General features: G+C 40.2%; 1 protein-coding gene across 6 annotated transcripts in view; it reads right to left on the minus strand.

Annotated features, from left to right (window-relative positions):
- ATSAC1 (Phosphoinositide phosphatase family protein) overlaps window positions 1-25,015 on the minus strand; it is a 38,379-nt gene that overhangs the window by 5,186 nt on the left and 8,178 nt on the right. For 2 of the 6 annotated variants that reach the window (XR_016049719.1, XR_016049717.1), the window contains exons 5-13: window positions 21,469-21,545; window positions 20,395-20,582; window positions 20,164-20,261; window positions 18,248-18,381; window positions 17,969-18,103; window positions 15,350-15,734; window positions 14,777-14,898; window positions 14,452-14,615; window positions 14,115-14,327 (exon numbers count right to left, since the gene is read on the minus strand). Coding sequence is in view for 3 of the 6 variants with exons in the window: in XM_088858751.1 (XP_088714877.1) it covers window positions 2,742-2,763; window positions 14,115-14,327; window positions 14,505-14,615; window positions 14,777-14,898; window positions 15,350-15,734; window positions 17,969-18,103; window positions 18,248-18,381; window positions 20,164-20,261; window positions 20,395-20,582; window positions 21,469-21,545 (1,485 nt within the window). In the remaining 3 variants the exon portion in view is untranslated. Of the gene's footprint in view, window positions 1-2,577; window positions 2,764-14,114; window positions 14,328-14,451; window positions 14,616-14,776; window positions 14,899-15,349; window positions 15,735-17,968; window positions 18,104-18,247; window positions 18,382-20,163; window positions 20,262-20,394; window positions 20,583-21,468; window positions 21,546-25,015 lie in introns of those variants that run through there. The other 4 variants (XM_006841491.4, XM_020665439.2, XM_088858751.1 and 1 more) reach the window with 3 other exon arrangements.

The following is a 25,015-nucleotide window of genomic DNA, read 5'->3' on the forward strand; positions in this document are numbered from 1 at the left end:
CCCCTACTCCCCTCAGGAGTAGTTAAAATAGGTGCTGACGTTAATCGAACTTTTAATTCTTGAAAACTCTCTTCACATTCACTTGTCCACTCATATTTGACATTTTTCTGTGTCAATCGAGTCAATGGGGTTGCGATTTGAGAAAATCCTTCTACAAATTTTCTGTAATATCCTGTCAATCCCAAAAAGCTTCGAACTTCAGTCACATTACTTGGTTGTTTCCAATTAACAACGGCTTCAACCTTTGAAGGATCAACTGATAGACCTTCCTTGGATATGACGTCCTAAAAATGTCACTTGTTCAAGCCAAACTTCGCATTTACTAAGTTTGACATACAATTTCTTTTCTCTTAATATTTGCAATACCATTCTTACATGTTGCTCAAGTTCCTTCTGATTTTTGGAATAAATTAAAATATCATCGATGAATACCACAATAAATTTATCCAAAAAGGGCTTAAAGACCCAATTTATCAAATCCATAAATGCAGCCGGTGCATTGGTTAATCCAAAAGGCATGACTAAAATTTCATAATGGCTATACCTTATTCTGAAAGCTGTCTTGGGAACATCTTCACTTTTAATCTTAAGCTGGTATCCAAATCTAAGATCAATTTTTTAAAACACTTGTAATCCTTGTAATTGATCAAATAAATCATCAATTCTAGGTAATGGATACTTATTTTTCACTGTCACTTGGTTCAACTGTCTATAATCAATACACAATCTCATGGTCCCGTCTTTCTTTTTAACAAACAATACCGGAGCACCCCAAGGTGACACACTGGGCCTGATAAAACTTTTATCTAATAATTCTTCCAATTGTTGTTTAAGTTCCTTAAGTTCTGCAGGTGCCATTCTATAAGGTGCCTTAAAAATTGGGGCTACCCCTGGCAATAATTCAATAGAGAATTCAATTTCCCTGTCAGGCGGTAATCCTGGCAATTCTTCGAGAAAAACGTCGGAAAATTCTCGGATAACCGTAGTGGTATCCAAATTTTTCTCTTCCTTCCTATCTTCTTTGATATAGGCAAGATGACACCCTTTTTGAAGGAGGCGATTAGCTCGAATACAGGAGATTAAATATGATGGGGAGTCTTTTTTGATACCATTGAAGTAAAATACTGATTGTTTCAGAATACTAAAGGCAATCATTTTCTTGTAACAATCAATAATATGTAGAAAGCCAATCCATGCCTAAGATTACATCAAAATCTTGAATTTCTAAGAGTATTAAATCAACCAACAATTCTTTTTCTTCTATCTTTATTATACAGGATTTGTACATTATATTGGTGTCAATTGAATTTCCCATCGGTGTGGCTACCTCTAGAATGTATTCTAATTGTTCTGGTTTTACCTTTAAGTGGCATGCAAAGTGTGATGACACAGATGAATGAGTAGATCCAAGATCAATCAAAACACGAGCTACTTTTTGGAAGATAATAAGAGTACCTTGGATCACTGATTTTGAGGCCTGAGCATCTTGCTGGGTGATCGCAAATACTCTTCCCTTCATCTGAGGCTTTTGAGCTATCTCTCCCTGCTTCCCTTCATCTGAGGCTTTTGAGCTATCTCTCCCTGTTTTGGAAGTTGTTGCATCTATAAGCTAGGACATTCTCTAATCTGGTGCCCCAATTTTCCACATTTAAAACAGGCTCCAGTATTCCAATAACAAGGGCGTGATCGATGCTTTTTCTCACATTTTTTACATGGTTCTATTAGGCTTTGAAGTGGCAAGGGCCTTGGCTTCTTATTTGCCCTATCAAACTGCTGTCGATTAGATGGTGTGGGTCTAACCTGACTTTTATGATTTTTCATCTTTTGGAAATCTTCGCAATCTTTTTCGACAATTTGGGCTCGATCCAGTATTTCAGCATAAGTTCTTAATTTTAAGACTGATATTCTGCTTCTAATAGCTGGTCTGAGACCCCTTTCAAAATTTTTCACCTTTCTTGCCTCATTGTTAATCATATGTGGTGCAAACCCGGCCAATTCAGTAAACTTGGCCTCATACTGTGCTACTGTCTGGTTTCCTTGGATTAATTTCAGAAATTCCATTTCTTTTTTGTCTCAAATAAAATTTGGGAAATACTTTTCATTAAATGCCTCTAGAAATACTTCCCAAATCAAGGGTTTATTTTCTTTGACCAATACTCCTTTTGCCATTCACCACCAATGTTGTGCTTTACCATCTAACATAAAAACTACCAAGACCACCTTCCTATCATCGGGACATTCCATTACCTCGAACATTTTCTCCAATTGCATAATCCATCCCTCGGCTTCCAGTGGGTTTACAACACCCTTAAAAGAAGGTGGGTTCAATTTCTTAAATTGTTCGATATTACTCCCACCATTTCCCGTAACTAACTGCCTGGGTGGATTGTTGTTTTCCATCTGATGCTGCATTAGACCAGCCATATTTTCCAAGGCTTTGTGAATTCCTTCCATAATAGCTTCAGCTATTTTAGATCTTGACTTCGTCCCGATCTGTACACACAATAAATGTGATTTTAAGTACATTCTTTTTAAATTTCCTAAGAATCTTAAACCTATCACTCTGATACCATAATTGTCACACCCCAAGAATTTACAATACTGATATTCCTGAGAGGTGACAGTCAAAACATATATACATCTCTTGACAAGATAAATTTACCATGGCGAATTCTTACAAAGTAACAAACGAAAGTTTAAGCACAACTACAATATCTTCCAAAGTTGATCCTGACGAGCACTCAATATGAAACCACAGTTATCCTGAAAAAAATGTTTACCATAGTTTGATGGATTTGGCTACTCAGTAAGTGATCATCATAATCCTAAAAATAATCATGGTTGAAAGATATCTAGATATTCAAAAAGGAGATCTATTAAGTGAAATACATCAACAGTTTCACTTTCAAAAATGCATAATTAAGTATAATCCGAATAATTGAAATGCATATAACATTTTAACGGCAGTGCATAATTCAAAGGATTTCACAAATTACCCTACTGACGTCCCAAGTAGGTCACCTATCTATCCCATCAGCTTCTTGATGGGTCCACTTAATCCCTATCGGCATCCCAGATAGGTCCACTTAATCCCTGTAGGTCCACTTATACCTCACCGGCATACCGAATGAGTCCACTTAATCCCTACCGGTGTATCGGATAAGTCCACTTATACCTCACCGTCGAACCGGATGAATCCACTTGCATACTTAAAGTATTTCTAAATCTCTTTAAACATTCGAAAGCATTAATATCATGTACTCAACATATCATCGAAATTATTGATATAAATTTCACTGAAACCATTAATAACAGTCACTTTCAATAACATTTCAAAAATAACCAGTCAAATATTTTGGGCTCAAATTTAGAAAAGTAGCAGTTCGTAAAGACATTCTAGCATAATTGCCAATCTAATATGTATAGAAAAACTCTTATAGAAATTCAAGAATACGGAATTATCACAATTTATGGGATGTCAATTCGCAAATAAACATTTCACAGACAATGCTATAATCAATAGCAAAAAAATCATTTTTCAAATAATAAGGCAGTCATTTGCACATGAATTTTACAATGTCTAAATATTCAAAAACAGTAGAAAGAAATCTCACAATTTTACTAAAAGCAGAAATATCACATTTATTTCTAATAATTTTACAGTATCTAAAATTTTCTAACAATAGACAAGAAAAATAAATAAATTTATTTCTAAGAATTTACAGCATTTAAAATTTCTAACATAGATAAAATATCATTATTTTATTAAAAAGATTATTTTTCGAGACAATGAAGTCACTTACGCATAAAATTTACCGTGCCTAAAATTCGTGATAATAGACATAAATAATTATTTCATTTTTAAAAAAAACGAATTATTCTTCAAGATAATGAAGTCACTTACTTCTAATATTTGAGATTCGGCTGAAGAGAGGAGCTCACAGCGTTTGTAAGAGGGAGAACGAGAAAGGAGTTGTCAGGCGACGTCTTACCTTCCGTCCTATTTAAATTCTTTAAAACACCTCCACCTCATACATGAGGTGTAACATTAATAATATGCTTCTAGTGTTTACAACCCACGTCCACTAAAGGACGTGGCAGATGGCAAGAAAAGTGAAGGGTAAAAAGATATAAAAGTAGTGATGGTCCCTAAGGACCATAATGCCTATATGGACCATCATACTATAAAGAGTTTTTTTTTTTTTGAATGTTTAGGATTGTTACATGTGCCTATTTCCCTGAGCTAGTTATTGAGTTGGTGTGCATATGCCTCAACTGAGACAATGTTATTGTCAGCAGGTTTGTGATCAACTTGGCCATATAGACAAATTTTCATTTTTTTCATCACCTCAAATCAAATAACATTTCTCACCCACGTTAAAACATGGAGCTTCATCCGGAAAATCTTCCTATGGGGATGGCAATAGTTTGTGACAGGTACTTTAAGACAAACGGTCAGCTTGTGATCTTCTCAGATGACCTACCATCATCTGTTAGAGGAGTATCAACACCTATACTTTTCTTAAATATAAGGCATATGTATATATAAGGATGTGTAGTGAGAATCAAGGCTTTATGTCTTTTTAAACTCACATGTACATACATGCAAGATCTCAGTCTTCACTACACTCATGTAGAAAGACTCGTCCAACAGAAGATCCACAGTCCATCTTCTAACTATAAAAGGAGACCTCTTGGGAGTATGTTCCTCGCAATATGAAATCATTTTCCCTGCTACCCTAAGGTCTTGCTCTCCTCGGACCTTGATTCCTTCAAAGGACTCAGACGCAGACTCAGCGGACTCTGAACAAATTGAAAACATTGAGAGCGCCCAAAGAGACATACACAAGGTGCTGAAAGTGATGGGCTTCCAATTCGATGGACCTCCTGACAGCATCCAGGACTTACTTCAGAGCTAAGCCTAAAACAAGTTTCAAGGTAAGGGATAAGTCCTCAGGGCGATTCGAAACCTCTCTTCTAGCATCTTCTATGGTAAGAAAAACCTGCAACTTTCCTCCACATCCTCTCTTGGCCCAATCACCTCAGCAGGCCAGCCTCTCACATGCCGAGGCGCCTGAACTCCTCCTCTGTCCCCACACCATGAAGGTCTTGATCTGGAACATTAGGGGTCTGAGGAATCCTAGGAAGCAACAAGTCATCAGAGATCTCTGTGCCAAATCCAACCCCGATGTTATTGCCATGCTGGAGACCAAACAACCCTCTCCTACCCTCTCTTTGATCAGAGGTCTAGGGTGACACAGACCTTGCCAATGGGTTGCACTCAAGGCACAGGGTACTTCAATGGATATCACGGTCATCTGGGACCCTACGCTACACTCACTACTCAATTCTCTGGTTTCTACTTTCTCAGTTTCTCAATGTCAAAAGGATGAATGATGGTCTAGATAGGAAGCTTTCTGCCATCTACGGGCCCAACCTCCCTTCCTTGAGGAACGCGCTCTAGGAAGAATTAGATAGAGTTGCAGCCTTGCCTCCTCTCCCTTGGTACACAGGAGGAGACTTCAATGTCATGAGGTGGTCTCATGAAAGAAATAGGATTCAAAGGATTTCAAGTTGCATGTCCTTCTTCTCCGACTTCATTTCCAGAAACTGCCTAAAGAGATCCCTCTCAATGGAGCTCTCTTTACCTGGACAAACAACTCTGAAACCCCTCGCCTCTCAAGTTAAACCGCTTTCACACCTCCACTGACTGGGATGAATTTTTCCTGGGGACCTATTCCCAGACCCTTCCCAGGCCTACTTTAGACCACAGACCTATACTCTTAGAAACCCTCCATGTGCCCATTACCAATAAACGTTTTAGGTTCGAATTATCCTGGCTACAGGAACCAAACTTTGCAAACCAGGTCACCGTTTGGTGGGCATCGTACTGAGTCCATGGCTGGGCTGGTTTCTGCCTTAAAAAGAAACTCCAATTGCTTAAGCTCGCTCTGAAAGAGTGGAGCCATGACCTCCAAGAGAGTCCCGCTCAGGCTAAGAATAACGCCCTTACGCTAGACAACCTTGACTCTTTAGAAAAGCATAGAGCCCTTACCCCAGAGAAAAGAGAGCAGAAAGCTAAAACCAAACCAAACTCGAGTAGCCATCCATTTTGAAAAAGGAAGAAATTTTCTAGTTCCAATGGTCCCGAGTGCAATGGCTCAAGCTTGCTGACCAAAAACACAGCCTTTTTCTACAAGATTGCAAATTGCAAGAGGTGCTACAATACTATTACCCAAATTAGAGAAGGGCCTTTCCTATTTGACCAGCTACGAGACATTGAGAGAACCATTGTCCTATACCTTCAAAACCTCTTCATGGTCAATCATAATCCCCAGCCCAAAATGGTCGAACCCTCATTTCTCCCTCTCCTTGGTGACGAAGCACTCTAGCTAGAATGTCTGCTCTCAGAAGAGGCGATTGTCAAAGCCATCCATAGCCCTAATGGTTTCCCTGTGGCCATCTTCAACCACTTTTGGGAGACCACGTATTCTGACATGTGCACCTTTTTCGATGTATTCCACCAGAAAGGTACCATCCACAAGGCCACGAATGCTACCCTTGTTGCCTTGATAAAAAAAATTGAAGGAGCTAGAAAGCTCAAAGACTTCAGTCCCATCAGCTTCTCAATAGTTCCTACAAAATCCTTTCCAAGTCCTTGCCTCTCGCCTCAGAGAAGAGCTCAATTGTGTCATATCCAGAAACCAAGGAGCAGATTTCAAGGATCGTGGTGCCCCGATAGCTCATGAATGCATCCATTCTCGTCATGTAGCCAAAGACCTCTGAGTGGTCGTGAGAAGGCCTACGACCACGTCGATTGGAACCTTCTACTGTGGTGCAAATGGATGAGAGGGTACATTTTCCAACCTCTTTCCCCATTCTGGTGAATGGTTCTCCCAAAGGATACTTTTCCGCCTCTCGAGGGCGTTGACAGGGAGACCGCCTCTCGCCCTTTCATTTTGCCATAATCGCAGAGACTTCCAGTCGTTTTATCGAGAGGTTATACAAACAAGGGTTTTTGGAGGGCGTCCAAGTCTCCACCAATGGCCCTACCATCTCCCACCCCAACACGCTGACGATACCCTTGTGTTTTGTAAGGTTGACCAGCAACAAATCCATACTCTTTGTTTGTACTTATTTTCCAAATTTTCCACCAGGCTAAGAATTAATATGGCGAAATCCAAAATTATGGTGGTGGCCATTGATCACCAACAAACCCTTAGTCTTGCTAAGATCCTCGCCAGTGGAGTAGATGATCTCCATGCCAAGTACCTTGGGCTTCCTCTATGCATTGGCAAACTGAAGAAACACCTTTGGGACCCCCTAATCGAGAAGTTTGATCGAAAGCTTGATGGATGGAAGGGCAGATTCCTCTCTATGGCAGGTTGACTCACTCTCATAAGAGCCACTCTTTCCAATGTTCCTGTCTACCGAATTTCTCTCTTTCAAATCCCAGCCTTTGTTTCAACCCACCAAGAAAAACTTATGAGAAACTTCTTATGCTCGGGGAGGTAGACAAACATAAGTTCCACCTGGTGGCTTGGGATAGGGTGTGTCTCCCCTAGGGTCTGCATATATGTAGGCTCTATAGTAAAGCCCGGCTCAGAAACTGGAGATGGAAGTTTGCTACCAAAGAGAACCACCTATGGCAGCTTGTACTACACCACAAATGCCACCTTGACCTTTCCTCTTGGCTCCCAACTGGTTCCCCTGGTGCCAGTCATTCAGAGGCATGACACTCTCTTCTCTCCATCCCCCATGATTTCTGGCCCAATATTCGCTTCAGGGTTAGGGAGGTAGAGTTAGCTTCTGGAATGACCTTTGGGTCAGCAACTCCTGTCTCAAGGAGAGTTTCCATGACATGTACCTACTGGCCAGGGATTGGGATGCCCTTGGGATGCCCTTGTATCTCATCATCTTCATGAACTTGATGGGGTAAGTCGAATCCCAATCTTTTTTTTTTTAGAAGAGTTAACTATAATAGTATTAATGGTATAAAGCTTTACAGTCAAGTGAGTCCCCCCAGGGGGTACCTCATTACATCCCTCAAGGGTTCAAACAAGAATAAAAGATGGCAGAGGTTCCACAAAAAATGACAAAAAGACTAAGGCATCCCCAGATTGTTAGATTGGGCCCCCTCCTTGGCTAAAAAGTCTGCTTCCGAGTTGGCTTCTCAGAATACATGGCACCACGAGATTGCAATACCCCGCGACAGGTGTGAAATCTCATCAAAGACATCATCTAGACGCCAAGGGCAGGGAGATACTCTGGAGGCCCACGAAATAACATTCTTAGAATCTCCTTCGACCACCAAACAGGAGCCCCAAGTGCCATTGAAACTTTGTAGTCCTTTTAGCAGGGCACGAGCTTCAGCCAGAGTAGAATCAGCTAATCCAAATTTAGCTTGATGGAACCTGGCCCTGGTGGTCTCCACACAGCTGCTCATGGGATTTTGGGACATACCACATGAAGGAGGTTTGCCCAATTTTTATGAAAGTCGGTGGCTGGGAAGTCTTTGAATAGCTTATAATTGGAGGCCCAAAAAGCCACCAGGGTCGTCACTTTATCGGCAAAGCCGCAGTCAAAGCTCTTTCTCCTCTAAAAATCCTGTGATTTCTTTCCATCCATAGGACCTGCAAACTCACAGCCACAACAGCTTTCCAAAGTTCTCTACCTGCCTTAGGCCAAGGCGAATGAACGTAGGCCTGGAAGAGGTGGGGAACAGAGCTTGGGGTGACCCAGGACCACTGAAAAAGGCCCAAAACAGACGTCCATAAGGTTCTAGCGACCCCACAGTGGAGGAATAGATGAGCATTAGTTTCCTCCTCCTCCATGCACAGGGCACATCTATTGGGGCATTGCAATCCTCTACTTTGTAGTAAATCTACAGTCAACCCTTTCATGGATCGCTATCCAACTAAAGACTTGGACTTTTGGGGGCAAGAACTGGTCCACGCTTTAGATAAAAAAGAAGGATTAGGGCCAGCAGTTTTGGAGTCAGATGTAAGAATGGTATAGAAAGAAGATACTGAAAAAATTCTAGAAGGGGATGGTTCCCATATGATCTTGTCTACTCCAGAGGCAGGAAGGAAAACTGAGTGCAGGATTTCTACCAGGACCTCGAAGTCATCCACTTCATTGTCATTGAGGGGTCTCCGGAAATTTGGTGACCAAATTCGAAGAGAACCCGAAAGCCCAAAATTTTTGGCCACAGTTGAGAATGGGTCACTAGCTATCCAATGAAGGGTAGGAAACTGATCCCTCAAGGGTGTACGACCAACCCATTTATCATCCCAAAACAGTACCCTTGTCCCATCTCTAGGGCGATAGCGAATATACCTCGAGAATTGGTCTCGGCACCATAAAACAGATCTCCAAAACCCAGAAATAACACCAATGGTCCTGCAGTTGGGACTCTAGTGATCTTCCGCATAGCAATATTTGAATTTGATCACCTCTCTTTAAAGGTGGTTTTGATGAGTGGCGTATCTCCACCACCACTTGCCTAAGAGGGCAGCTTTGAGGTTGGGCTTTTGACAAGCAAAGTTTAAGCCATGCGACTAGCTGGAATTTGTTCCCATGCTCCCCACCCCAGAAGAAATCCCTCATCATCCGCTCCAATCTACCGGTTACTGCTGCCAGGATGCGCAATAAGGACATTTGAAATACTGGTGTGTTAGCTAGAGTGGCTTTGATGAGGGTTAACCTTCCTGCCTTCGACAAAAATCTTCCTTTCCATCCCGCAAACCTCTAGTCAAACTTATCAATGATATGGCTCCACTGAGTAAGTCGTGCCATCCCAAGGCAGAGAGGAAGGCCAAGTTAAGACGAGGGGAACTTCTCAACTGAACAACCCCATCTATCGGCTAGAAATTGAATGAAAGATGGGTTAGTGCAAAACCCCATCATCTTGGACTTGTCGACATTTTCCTTAAAACCGGTGGCAATCTTGAAGCACCTGAGATAAATCCTTGTATCAACCTGCTGAACTGAAGCGTCACAGAAGATCAAGGTGTCATCCGCGTATTGAAGATGGGAGGTAAGGGTACCCAGACTACTAGATTTGAAACCACATAACAGGTCTGCTTGGTAGAGCCGCGCGATAGAGGTGCTAAAGACCTCGGCCACAATTACAAGAACGACGACAAAGGATCTCCTTGGTGGAGTCCTTTGGAAGCAGAGAAGAGACCTTTTGGGGTTCCATTAATGAGAAAGGAAAAGAATGGGCAAGAGATGCAACCTCTGATCCACCCTCTCCACTTGGCCCCAAAAGCCATCCTTCTCATAATTTCATCCAAAATATCCCAATCAACATGATCATAAGCCTTTTCCCAATCTAGTTTTATAACTAGTCCTGGGGTCTTCAGACAAGAGTGAGAGTGGATACACTGATGTGAAATAAGAGCCCCATCCAAAATTTGGCGGCCCTTGACAAATGCATCTAGGGTGGGAGAGATGACCGAATGAATCACAGCCCTCAATCTGGAAGCAACGACTTTGGACAAAAGTTTGTAACTGCTATTGACCAAGCTAATAGGTCTAGCGTCTTTCAACTCTTCAGCCCCTTCAATCTTGGGGATTCATGCGAGTAAAGTTGCATTCATAGCTTATTGATGACCCCTCTAGAGGGAAATTCCGAGAAGAATTCCAACATATTAGGGCGTATGAGCTCCCAAAAGGTTTTGAAGAAGGTTATAGGGTAGCCATCAGGCCCGGGAGCACGATTGGGGCTCAAATCCTTGAGAGCCAACAAAATTTCAGTCTCTGTAAATGGATGTTCAAGCCATGTCACATTAATGGGAGAAAGGTATCGGAAGGTTATATCGTGCATAGTGGGTCTTGGGCCGTGGCATGACGAGATTAAATTGGAGAAGAAGCGCACTGCTGCCTGCTGTATTTGATGGGGTTGGTCTAGGACCACATCATTGACCTTGAGATGGGTAATGGAATTTTCGCGTCTCCGTTAGTTAGATATCTTATGGAAGTAGCTTGAGTTCCATTCTCCCAACTTTAGTCATTTGAACCTTGGTCTCTGTGCCAAGTAAACCTCCTCCTTATGAAGAGTGTCGTGGTAATCAAACTTGGCTTTAGCACGCAGATCATGTTCGGCTGGTAGCAGATGTCTTAATTCCTCCTCAGAGACCCAGGATTGACTGTCTTGGATCAAAGCCTCCTTTCTGCCCCGAAAGTTCCCCAGGTGCTGTCCCTTCCAAATTTTCAACTTGGATTTCAGCATTTGCAACTTTCTTTGTACCCTGAATCCCGACCATCCTTGTACTACAAAGGAGCTCCACGAATTCGCCACAAATTGATTGAAATTGGGTTCCTTAATCCACCAAGATTCGAACCTAAAGGGCTTCAGGCCATGCTGGACTGCATGAGTATCGAGCAAAAAAGGCGATGATCGAAGGTTGTCTTGGGTAAGGCTGTCGAATGAGTACTAGGGAAAGTGTGATCCCATTCCAGGCAGGTGATGAAGTGATCAAGCTTAGAGAGAGAGTGGTTAATGGAATGGTTAGACCAAGTAAATTGGGCTCATGCGAGGGGTATGTCGATGAGGTGATTGTGAGATATAAAATCAGAAAATTGCACCATACTCGGGGATATGGAGTGGTTTGAATTGCGCTCATGAGACCAACGTGTGACATTGAATTCTTCCCCCCCCCCCCCCCAAACACCAAGGGGCTCGGGACCTGGTGGAGATGGCTTGTAGTTCAGCCCAAAAGGAAGGCCTAAGATTGTCAGCATTGGGTCCATAGACCGCAGTGCATTTCCAGTGTAGCCTATCAGAGAACCTGGAAAGGGTCACTGTAACTGAGAAAAGGCCTACAACAGAATCTAGCAGATCGTGTAGGGTGGGATCACAAAGTATCCAGATGCCACCCGAAGCACCTTGCGCTTCAAGAGCAGTCCACCTGCATTGCCTGAAGCCCCAAATGCTTCGAATATCAGAAAGAGTGGAAGAAGGCAGTTTGGTCTCACATGTAGCCAAAAGGGAAGGGGAATGCTTAGCACACAGTTCTCTAACTGCATTTCTTTTTAGAGGTTGGCCTAGGCCACAGACATTCCACATTAATACTTTCATTGGGAGAAGGATGAGGTATGGGTCCTCCTTGAGCAACGAGGGAGTTGAGATGGGGTTGCCGAGGTTGAGTGGTTCAGAGCAGAAGGATGAGGGGTAAGGGATTGAGGATGTCCAGAGTCATAGTTGACTCCAAAAGTTAACGGGTTATCCAATTCCCTCTCTGAAATTTTTTTTTTGGTTGTGGAGGATTAGACTAAATCGGCATTGATGAAGTCTTCTAGGGCCTCTGGGGGGCCGTCGAATTTGAAGCCCATCATTCTCATGACCTCTTGAAGGTCACCTTGTGCGCGGAGCAAGTCGTGGAAGAAGGTGGAGTCAACCGAAGTCACAGAGTGAGATATAGAGCTTGAGGGGGAAAGCCAAGAGGAATTAGGAGAAAGGGTTGACCCCTCTGAGGGAGGAGCGCCACAGGGTGGAGGGCTGTAGTTGCAAGAAATAGGGGTGGAAAGTCGAATCCCAATCTTAGGAGGCTGTTGTTCGACCACACTTCCCATTTTCTAATATTTTCTAGCTTCGCTTCAAGTGCCTACCTGCCAGCAGTGTCAACACCATCATTTGGGTGCCTAATCCCTCAGGACAGCTCTCGGTTGCATCCTTCTATGCGTAGCTCATTCGCTCCACACCCACAGTCCCACCCACTCTCCCCTTAACCAACCGAGTGTGGCTCCCAAACATCCCTCCAAAAATAAAAATTTTCTGCTCGCTAGCCATCTTACAAATTGTCCTAACTGTTGATCAGCTGCAATCTAGAGGTCTCCTAATACCAAATATTGCCCTCTATGTAAATCAGCAGCGGAATCTAATGAACATTTGTTCATCCACTGTGACTGGTCCTCCCTCCTTTGGGCTGATATATTAAAAAGTTTCAATTGGTTTGGCCTTCCCCATTCTCCACCTCCCAGCTTTTTTATGGCTTCTTCTCCCTACCGCGGCCCTCTGCTATTCTCTTCTTGTGGCATGCTTCAGTGCAAGCCACCCTTTGGGCAATTTGGAATGAGAGAAACTGGAAAATTTTTGAAGGCAAGGAAACAACGCCTATGGCGGTGATGAACCGCATCACGGCATGGTTATTTTTTGGGCCACAAACTCATAAAGCTTCAAACACTGCACCACCTTGGATTTCCTCCAAAATTGGCATGCTACCTTGGAAACTAGGCCAGCCCACATCCCTCAGTCCTCCCTTTCGTGCCCACAAGAGCAAGTAAGAATTAAGTTCAACTTCGATGGTTCCTCTCTTGGCAAACCCGGCCCAGCTGGCTTAGGTGGACTCTTCAAGGACCACCTCGGTAACACGCTACTCTCCTATTTGGGATTCATTAGAGTTGAGGATTCCACAACAGAAAGCCCTTGTCCTCTTGGAAGGGATCAAATGTTTCTGCCCTAATTGGTCTAATGCCCTTCTCATCGAGGGAAACTCCAAGAAGGTACTCACTTAGGCTAGACGACCTCTTCCTGTCCATGGCGTCTGCTACTGTGTTTGATGAGCGTTTCAAGCTTCATAAACAATTGCATATTTCCTATTGATGTACGCGGCAGGAGGCCAACCACATAGCTAATACCCTTGCTTAAGCTGAAGATACCTCAGGAGCTACCATCAAGACTTCATGCTGAGGGTTGTCTCAGCTCTGTTAGTTGCCCCACCTTTTGCTTAGTGGGTTAGATGGATTATCCTTTTTCGTTTTTCCTTTGTACAGATATTCCATCATTTTGTGTAGTGTGAGATAAACCCATTTTTTGTGAGCTGTACCGAGCACCCAGCCTGTGGGTGATCTGTACTCTTTTTCGTAACTCATCTATTCTAATACAAAATAGTGAACTTCCTTTCAATTATTTTTTTTTAAAATGAAACTAAACATGCAATTGCTTCTTTCTCACCCAACAAAAGAAGAAAACTTAAGGGGGAAAAAAAACAATGAAGCATCATGAGAAAAACCCAAACTAGCTCTGAAAAGACACTATTAAACTGGAAGGAAAACTTGATTCAATGGTTGTGTCAAATTCAAATTGCACAGTTAAAAGAAACATTTACGCTGCATCAGGTGCCACTCCAAAGTTGCCTGATCCAGGAGCAGTTCTCTGATCAGGTTCACTACAAAGCCGCACATTTTTTATCGAGCTACATGTCCTCTCAATAAGTTTGTCAAACGATGTCAATTTCATAAGAGAGAAGTCCTCTCTGCAAGCAGGTATAGGTGCAAGATTGCTCTTGCCACCTGCCATTGTTGCAGCGTCAATTGATGAACTGCACGGGAAAAATAAAATCACTTAAAGCAATGACCAAACAATACAAAGCAAGAATTCAACTTGAATGATGTGACCCGTGGATGAACTTTTTTACAGATGCAACGTGTTCATCAATTACTTACGACGACAATCATTTAAACTGCTCAACATGCCAGTAATGGAATTCCATAGCCACCTGTTAACAGGAACTGTCTCATCTGGAACTCCACACACATGGAGGTAATAATCAGAGTCCAAATCCCAAAGAGCTGGTTTTCCTTCTTGAGGTTGAAAATAACCCAAGAACCTAAAGCCACAACAATGAAACCCACAATGAGAGTGATACCATGACTAACTAGTTACTGCTACAAATACTAGTTATCAGGCGTAGAGATTAACAACATAATACAACTCCAATCTAAAAATCCAAATATCCAGATTCAAGGAATGAGAAGAGTGGGAAAATACAGGTTTATGGCATCTTGTTTTTCCCCATCTGTGTAGGCATTGCTATAGTAGCGCTTTATGGACTTCAGAAATTCACGGGATTGAGTAGTAGCTTTCCATTTACCCTGCCTCTCAGGGAAAACCTGAGATACAATGTAAAATGAGTGATTTCCTGTTTGCAGTGGTCCAGATCCATCAAAAAGTTTAGGGTGAATAACAAAACAGTCCCTGAAGTCCCAAACACGAGCATATTGTGCAGGAATTCCAGAAACTTGGAACTCCAAAGAACGCTTCCTGGACCGGTCAACTTTTCTCCAAATGATTATTTTACTCCAGTATGTTCAACAATGAAAATGTCATAATTCAAGTACCAGATCAGAGATATAGTCATTTGGAAAATGATCAGTCCAGGTGTCGTTTTGATAGTTCCCAAAAAAAATTTGTATTATATTACAAACCCACCAAAGTGCCTGGAAATAGCATTACGAGAGAATGGAACTAGTAAAAGACGAAGTTCAAATCCCAACAAACAGAACAAGCAGTAATTGAACCAATCAAAAAAATTCAAAACCCAAGCAGTTATGGGAAACATACAGTGTTATGAGCTGCAGAGCCACCATATTGCTGAGCAAGAGCATCACCCATGCCCTGGTACATGTCCATAAGAGCAGCAGCAATGCTACTATCGGGATCCACTTTGGGAACACCTGTCAAACCCATTGCATGTAGTTGGCGACCCAAGGCAGCAAGGCCATAGGCATACTGTGCAACATTTGTGCGATCTAAGCAGTCAATGCAGTTTGTACGCAGAACTCCACTCTGGAATCGAGGTGCATTCCTGGAACCATTGTTTTTTCTTGTGTTTTGAGAAACCTCGTTGTCTTTGTCCCTAGTATTCATTGTGTTTAAAGGTTCATTGCTATTGCCTATTTTGACAAGATCAACCGAACCCGTTCTGAAATCTCCTAAGGAACTATCTCTGCATAGTACACAACAATATTATGTTTGGTCAAAAGGCTAGCAAACAGAATTGCATTTCAAGGGAACTCAAGATGAACAATTTTTATAAGTTATCTGAGATAACTATCACTGAAGTAGTGAGAAGAGATATGGTGACTTATGGCCTAACTAAAGGTATGGCCCATGATAAACCAAAATGGAAAAACATGATTCGTGCAGCTGACCCCAAATTGTTGGGATAAGGCTCAGATGATGATGATGATGATGATGATCTCAAAAAACTATCACGATCATTGAGCAAGAAAGTATTTGAACTATATAATATTTGAATTAGATGGCAGGTAACTGCTGATAGGGTACCCAGTTATGACTTGATAACTTGGCCAAAGGTTTTAAAACCATGACGTGTCACTCAGATGTCTGCCTGCATTTTCTTTCAAGAGAGAGAATAGAAACCACATTGTTCTCAAGGGGTGAGAGAGCACTCCTGAGTATTTCAAACTCTATGGATTTCCAATTTGAAACTCACTGGTCCACATTCCTCCCGACATTTCTGAACCACCAAGCCTCAGGAATCATAATAATGGGATAGAATGGTTGGAGTTTATGGAACCTGGAGTTACTGACACTTCAGACCGACCCATATTGGATGGGGAGAGAGAAGGTTGGGAGTGTGTGGAAGACAGAGAGAGAGAGAGAGACTGCAGCAGCAGGAGGAGGAGGATGGGAGTTGCTATCTTTGGGATAGGTACAGGATGTACAGCACATGCCAGAAAAACCAATGTATCCCTGTTATAATATATTATTTGATGTGAAAGGGTTGAACTGGCATTAGTCCATACAGAATGTTGAAGGAGAGAAACAGACAAAAAAGAAAAAAGCCATTGAAAAAAGAAAAAAGAAAAGAAAAGATATTGAACAAGTACAGTTACAGTACCACTTCGTATATTTTATATTTGTGGCATTTCAAAAACTTCCATAGGACTTTTGCAGGGTACACTTACATGAGCTGGAGATAAATATAACATAACATAGTACAAAACTCCACATAAAAGGATCAATGTGCCCCTATGGGTCACATCCATCTACAGTCCCCCAACATGGTAAGAAGGGATAGCTTATCCCAAATCATTTACAGAAATATTAAGTCAGAGAATAGCCTAGTTGAATGATTACTGTTCTCAATTGAGATCACTGGAACATTTAGGGCTTTCTGATAGTGAATGCTGGAAAGATAACGATAACAGCTCTTTCAAATATATTAATAATCTCACATACCAATTGTCCTCTCCACTAACAGTGCAGGATTTTTTTTATAATAAAATTGCTGAGTATAGTTTAGTACATATTACATATCCATGGGGCACTTAGTCATTCAATCTTCACTTAGAATGCCGCATTATATTAAAAGGATATTTTGGGTTTTTCACTGCTATTCACTATGATGTGCAAGGCTCAATCTTATATTCAATTAGTGAGGGATGTTTCTGTGCATTTTCCTGATCCTGCTTATCTTCACAAAATGACACCTGAATAAAGAAAATGAGACATTATAGCACTTAGAAAACCTGGCTAACCAAAAGTACTGCTTAAAAGGGGATTGGACTAGGCTTTCAAAAGCATCTAAAATCATCACTTTGAATTGGAACAGGTACCCCTAGGCTACCTGCCCAAACTAATCTAAAGCAATTGTAACAATACCATGAATCTACCATATAGAACTGACATAAAAAACATTCAGCAAGCTTGTTCCCACCCTTAGTTACTGAATAAGCAAACTGGAAGTGGCACTCTTGCTCTAGAATTTATGACTCCTAAATTTCAGAACCCGTGGACCATTGGAGAATTGTCATGATACAGGCACTCTCACTTTCTAGGATCTTGCAGTATTAAGTTATCTAGGACCCCAAAAAAATTTCGTTCGAATGGCATTAGGCATGTCAAGTCCTGAGGTTGTCCCAAAACAGTGTCCTACTCCATATGGACATCTAAGATTAGAGTTAGACCTCTCCAAAATCTGCATCTATAACATGATGAAACAGAATTGACCTCAGAGGAGTTCGAAAGTAAACGGCTCACTATTGATTTGATTTCCAATATAGACAACAGATACAAGTACCATCACACAAAATTAAATTGACCGCATAAACTGAAAACTAGACTGTGAACAGACAAAAAAATCAAAAGAGACCCATATAACAATAGAAAAATCAATGCAAAAGTGAATTAATTTGATGAGAGTATAATCTAAACCTTGCAGTACTTGTTCGACTAAGTTGGTTTGCTCTCTTTTTAACTACAGCAGGCTTTCCGCTATAGTAGAATCCAGTTAAATCAAGTGCCTCACTGGCTACAGCACCCAGGACAGCCAAAACATTGGCAGACTTGCTGTAAAAGAAACAAAAACAAAAAAGCAACTGTCATCAACTGACACAGGATATACTTTATCCAAACCCCCCAAAGCATAGCAAACTTTCTTACTGCATAATTATAGTACAATGCGAGGAAGTAATATGATTCATAAATCCATACCTCTTTGCAAACTTATGGAAGTCCCAGTGAATAAATTTCAACTGATTTTCTTCTGAAATGATCTGGTTTAGATACCCAACTGCATTTGCAAACTCCCGCCGTAGCATCATTTCTCGAGGCCTTTTCTCAACTGTCTGCAATTTCCACCATTCATTAGACAAACCAGATCAGGCAGTAAGGACTAATCAAACTGCAACATCTCCAGAGTATCTCCATTAGATCACAACAGGGAAAAAACAATATGTATCAAATTTTTCAAAGAACCTTCAACTTATTTCATTACAATAACGAAGCAAACTATAAAGATAACTGATAAAGTGAGCCTAGTACATATCAAACAATGGGAGGTGAGAATTCAAAGCAAATCACAATATGGTTAAGATATTCATTTTTTAAAATTATAGACATTTTATGACCACAATATTGGGATAGAATTTTGATGAATAGACCGAGCAGCTTAAGAAAAAAGTAAGTGACTAGCAAGTAGAAGTAGAACATGCTTCAGTGGTTGCATCACATCTATTTAAATAAAAAAATATGTGATATTGTGGAACATAAGTATTTGCAACAAGTGAGTTGGATACCAAATTGCATCAGAAATTTCAAAATATTGGATTCTCACTTTTCTCATCAGTATGCATTTCCCAATAGTTATTGATAACTCTAAATTGAAGCAATAAGACATCATAATAAATGCAAAGCATAAGAGGGAATGCAACCCAGGCGCTGGCATATAAAATAGGGATGCAGAATTATCCCAAAGATGACATTAACTAGCTTTATCTCTAAACTGAGGATGGGGATGTATGAATAAATATAACCAAATGCTAGAATCCCAAATTGGAAAAACCATACATTTATCCATGCAATGGAGGGAAGGCTCTTCCCATTTACTAATTCATGTATTTATAAGACTCAGATATTAATCAAGAAGCTTACAGGAATAATATCAATTGGCACAAGGTGTTAATCTGTCATTCTGAGCATCTTAAGTAGAAGTGACTTCCCACTACTAATTACTTGCAGGTTTTCATTTTAAATTTTAAAAAGACAGCATTTTATTCTGCAGAAATCTTCCCAACACTAAGTACTCCAAGGTTTTCATTTTAACTTTTAAAGACAAAAAGCATATTATTCTGCAGAAATCCTGCAAACGCACAGCCCTAAGATGGAAGATATTTCATACAACCTCAAGTGTTTACAGCTATCTCAGAAGACAACCAGGAGCTGCAGAGGTGAAGTCAATGTCATCATCGTCCAAGCCTTATCCCAACTATTTGGGTTAGCTACAATTAATTTAAGAAGGAATTGGATCTCCATTACAGCTGCAGAGGTAAAGTGATTTAGCCAAATAACACCAAATTCATAGGAAGACATCAAGAAGGCCTCAAGAATCTCTTAGATACTCCACTTCATGGACCAGCCCACGGGGAAAAGTACATGACTAGAGATAGAAGCCACCCTAAAGGACAAGGTCCAAGGAGTACGAAGACAAGCAAGAAAAGGGATGCATGCTAGCACAACGGCTTTCGCACTAGCCATTGCTTGTTGGCTTTTGAGGTGAAGACAAGCAAGAAAATGGATGTGTGTTAGCACAACGGCTTTCGTGGACATATCTGCCCTTAAAAGAAAGGCGATAAAGGAACAGGATTCAAGATCATCATGGGTGCAACTGAACTTCTAAAGAAGAATACCACCAATTAATATACATTTTTATTTAGAATCTTCTTCTGTCTGTGTAGGATTAACAGCAACCGAAGTCGAGTACAAGGTCAAGAGAAGGGGGAATTCAATGTTGCTGCAAGGGAAAGGATAAGAAAAATATCCACAAGGTGCAAACAAGTACATGAAGTATTGATACCAGGAAGTATCCATAATAAATTATCCTAAGCAAGACATGAAGTTTATGATTGTACCTTAATTAAGTTTAGTACAATAATTGGGTTGCCGTATCTTCTAGCAAGATCCTCAAAATGCAACTTAGTAGCCTGGTAAGTTGGATCATACCTTTGCACTGATGCCAAAATAAAAAAATGAATCAAAGTTTCTACTACGGATAACTGCAGACTTGAAATTTCAATGAGGCAATTCACCCCACACGAATCCAACAAACGACTGCAAAGAAAATTAAACTTTCTTTTGCTTACAAATTATGTCTGGTTTTGGACTAAATCGGGATGCTTCCTGTGACCAGAAAAGGGGTATAGAACCTCTCATCTGAACTACAGAGCTCATTTTACCCTTGCATGACCCAGCTTCCTCATCAAGGACTATCTGTTCTGTCTCAACATCATTTGCAACTCTGCCCCGATCATTTACACCCCGTTTCAAATATCTGCAAAGCACATAATAAGAAGAGCACAAAAATATAAATTGAAAGTCTAATGTAAAATAAATACTCCTGTTGCCATTACTTCTATAATTCAATGATTATTGAAAAGAAAACATAGCGCAAAGGTTCAAAGCAATAAGAATGTCAAGCAAGAGAAAGAGAAAGGGGGGGCAGCGGGAAGGAGGATGGGGGGATATCACACTTAAGTACAGCAAAAAGACCTCGTGCCAATACATCAGCCGTCTCATCAATTCCTATGCACCTACACAAATGAGGTTTCATAGAGCTGATTCTCGCAAAAGTATTATCTATGATCTACAAAAAACTTCATCATCCATGGTTCAACTTGCTGAAACCCTATGACAGCGCATAGAAGTCCTCTATTCTCTGTCCAAAAACTCGGCCCTAACCCCTTTCCAATTGGCACCTATGAAACACCACTTATCTTACTATGATCTAGCATGAATGATCTCACCACTATGATATACACTCAATTAAATATCTTGATCCAAATACACAAAAGGATATCCAATAACGAATAGACAACACCCCCCAAATAACTAGATCCAGCTCCAAGAATAGGAGGGCCCCATTCATGAGACATGCTCCAATGGGAGTTTAATACAATGCATCAGTTATATAATTCAGTTTAGTTTACCCAGAAAAAAGATTTCATAACAAAAACATTAGAGGCTCTATATTTTTTCAACCAGAATATTTCCTGGTGTTACTTTAATTTCAAGAATGGATGTTACAACCGAACATATGTCATCAACAGAGACTGATTGCAAGCTTCCCATGCATTATACTGAGATGATAAATTAAAGGGATGGATAAAAACATCGTTACAAACAAAGTAATGCTATGCAGAGTTCCTTTAAATGCATACCGTGTTCCTGCAAAATGTCGAGAGCGTCTAGAAACAAGACAAACACTGAATTCCCGCCCAAATATGGACAACCTGACCTGCAAAGATAAAATATACAGAAATATCTCAGAACACTGAAAATGCAGTATGTCAATGTGTAACAGAAATCGAAGGTAACCAACTTAACATACATATGGACAACCCCATGCCCAAATTTCAAATGCGCATGAGTAGATCAGAGGAATGGATAATTAAAACAAGTGCTGATATAATCTCACAGCATACCAATTGTGAAATTCTCCTTTTCCCATACATGACAAGAATCTTAATAGGCCTACCGGGTATAACAAGGAACACAAAACTATGATTTGAAATGGAAAAATTTGGCATATTTTAATATATATTATACCATGGGGGAATCCAAATCCCAGAGGCTTTCAAAAGAAGTCTCTAATCCACCAACTCAAATGCTATCACAAATGACTAGTCCAGCAGAGCAATCTTTTACTGGCATCTTGGTGGGTTGACACAAGAGCAAGAAGGTTTGTCATCCATGTATGGGGTAATGCACCAACCCACCCCCGCCCCTAACCCCCCCCCCCCCCAAAAAAAGAAAGCCCACCCAAAAAAGAAAAAAGAAAAAGAAAAAAAAAAAAAAAGGGGACAAAAAACGCCCCCTGGGAGTGTCTATGAGACAATATCGTAGATACAGTTATATAGGTTGTTGGATGATTTGATCTAAAATCTGAGAACCTGGCCCACCAGATATTTTTCAAAGCATGGCAATAAATGAAAATATTGGAGTATTGGACATAGCTCTGCCAAAATAAGTTTTCTTGGAAACTCCTTCAGATTCCCTTATTTAAAATGATATCATGTAATATCATGAGACAAAATGATTATGCATTTTCAACAAAGAATACAGTGGATCCACTAAACTTAGATATGAAATTGATTGTGGGGGTTAATGGCCCTATATTGCACTGGTTTGGAGCTCTTAGAGCATTTATAATTGTGGATTCAAATCCCATCCTTCAAATTAAAGAGAAAAATATAGAACTAGATCATGGAGTTCCTACAGAAAATACAAAGGTTGTGGGAAAATTAAGTAAAGAATCATAAATTAAGAACACTGAGGTTACATGTAAAACTGCGAATAACACGCATAATATGGAAAATAAATGGATTACATTGCAATCACTTTCCAAATGCTTTATATGACGCTTTCAAATTGTTTAAGCATTCTATTTCAGAAGTTAGTAATTATTCATATTGAAATGCTTATGCCATTCACCTCACCCAGCATCAGCCTACCAAATGCTTATGTCATTCACCTCACCCAACATCAGCCTACCAACATCTAGACAACTCTTCTAGTCCAAAATAACTTCAGCAAATAACTCAGTCCATAGCTTACCCAGAACTCAGTAACAAGCACTGCATTTAACAGCAATGCACCCACACATCTAACAGTCATTTGCATGAACGGATGAAATCGACAGCATTGTTATGGCTGCATAGGTGACTGACAATGTGGACAAGTCTTCATATCATTAGGTCGACTAAAAAAGGGTCATGCAATCCCATCGGATATGAAGAGCAAGCATAAATGTTCTAAACTTCATATAAAATAGAAATGCTAAACAACCTCCCATATCACCAGGTCCACCACCATACGGTCATGTACATATAGATTGCTAAATAAGTTTAATGCATATGGAAAGCAAATTTAGGCTTAGAGATAGCCCTCTATAAATATGCTACATTAAAATGAAGATTTCATTAAATAAAATATTAGCACATAAATTTGAGGAAGGCTGCATAAGACCCACCCATGAAAATAGCCATTAGTGAAAGACAAGAACCCTTCTCCCCTGATGCTCCTCAAATTTTCTTATTCTAATTTGATTATCACTAAGATCAATAGAGTTACAATAAAAAAACTGATCAGCAATGTCAAAATTGGTAGGAAAAATATTATTTTAGGAGGATTGGGCAAGAACTCATAGGTAAATTTTATTTTTGACACTACAAGCTGGTGGTGTCAGCATGCTATCTCAATTTTTAACTGCCCATAATATATATATATATATATATATATATATATATATATATATATATATATATATATATATATATATATTGTTGCACATAGTCATTCATTATCAGACACATATACATGATCATTTACAGTATCATGTGCAAGAACACAATTGTCTAAATGTGAGATTTACATATTTATAGACGAGTATCTATCTCTAAATGAACTAATGCAAATCAAAAGATGGTTGATTCAAAATTCTAATTCTATAGTAGGGTTCGGAGTTTTTTTATTTTATTAATGATTAATTTGGGGCTTACTAGCTTAGGGGGACTACAAAGGAATTTGATTTTATATTTTGGACATGGAAGTTTCCAACTATTCAGAGTTTGGATGGTCCTTGAAAAGTTGTGTAGGTATCCTATTATCATCATTGTTCATGTGGGTGCTTAAAAGGGAGGAAGTGAACTCCTATTTTGAGGGATTTGAGAGAGTATTATGTTGGTTAGAGATACAAAGAGTGATATATCTTTTTAGGTTCTATTTTCTCTCATTATTTCCCTTTTTTTATCCTTTTTTTTGTATTTAAGGGTGGGAAGTCCCTTTTTAAAGACGCTTTTTTTTTTTTTTGGATAATTTTTTAATGAAAGAAAGAGTGCTTCTTTGGAGAAATAAAGTGCTTCTTCTTATTTTTGGCTTAATTTACAGTCACACTTTTTCTCCTTGTATAACTAAATTTTGCTTGTTCTAAGTCTAAAAATGACTGAATTCCAGGGCTCCTTTTACATCAATTGGTATCGGAGCACAGTTTAAAAACGGTTAGAGACTGCAAGGACTGGTTATTGTGGCCGTGACAGCAACTGGTGTGAATATGATGTGTTTGTTTCCATTGGTTTGGGTTCGGGTTGTAATGATGATCCTATAGGTGAAGAAGAAAAAGGTGACTAGTCTGAAAATTTTTCTTCCCAAAAACCATGTCCAAGGCAATACTATTTCTGCACTGGCGGATGTTCAAAGCATGGGGAATGGTGTGTCACTGAACTCGCTGATTTTGCACAGCCAAGGGAAGATGGGGCAAATATTTTAGTATATGACTGACACAGGGAAAAGCCCTTTGGGCCATACAAGAATGGATCATGGCTCTGCTGTTGACAATAGAATGAATCATCGCTCTGGTATTGACAATAGGAAGGATGGCGATAACATGCATGAGAATAAACATGGTCTAGTGGCTATTTCTTGGATGAGGTTGGATCTTGAATACCAAAAGTCATTCATGCATTGTCAACTAAAGTCATGCTGCTTATGCTCCATGAATGCATCACAATAATAACTCTGGCAATCCAGATAAGACAACATACTCTAAAAACAGCGGCATCACCCACAATGGTGTAGATCTATCTTCACCTATGATTTTTTTATCACGACGTTAATTATGATGATTCAAATAGGCATAGGGAAACCACGGCGGTAATATTGAAGGTAAGTGCTCAAACTAATGATGCCATGCCAATCAATGAGATTAAC

Source organism: Amborella trichopoda, chromosome 2 (assembly GCF_054954075.1).
Source record: "Amborella trichopoda isolate Santa Cruz 75 chromosome 2, AtrichopodaSantaCruz75HAP2 v2.0, whole genome shotgun sequence".
NCBI lineage: Eukaryota > Viridiplantae > Streptophyta > Magnoliopsida > Amborellales > Amborellaceae > Amborella > Amborella trichopoda.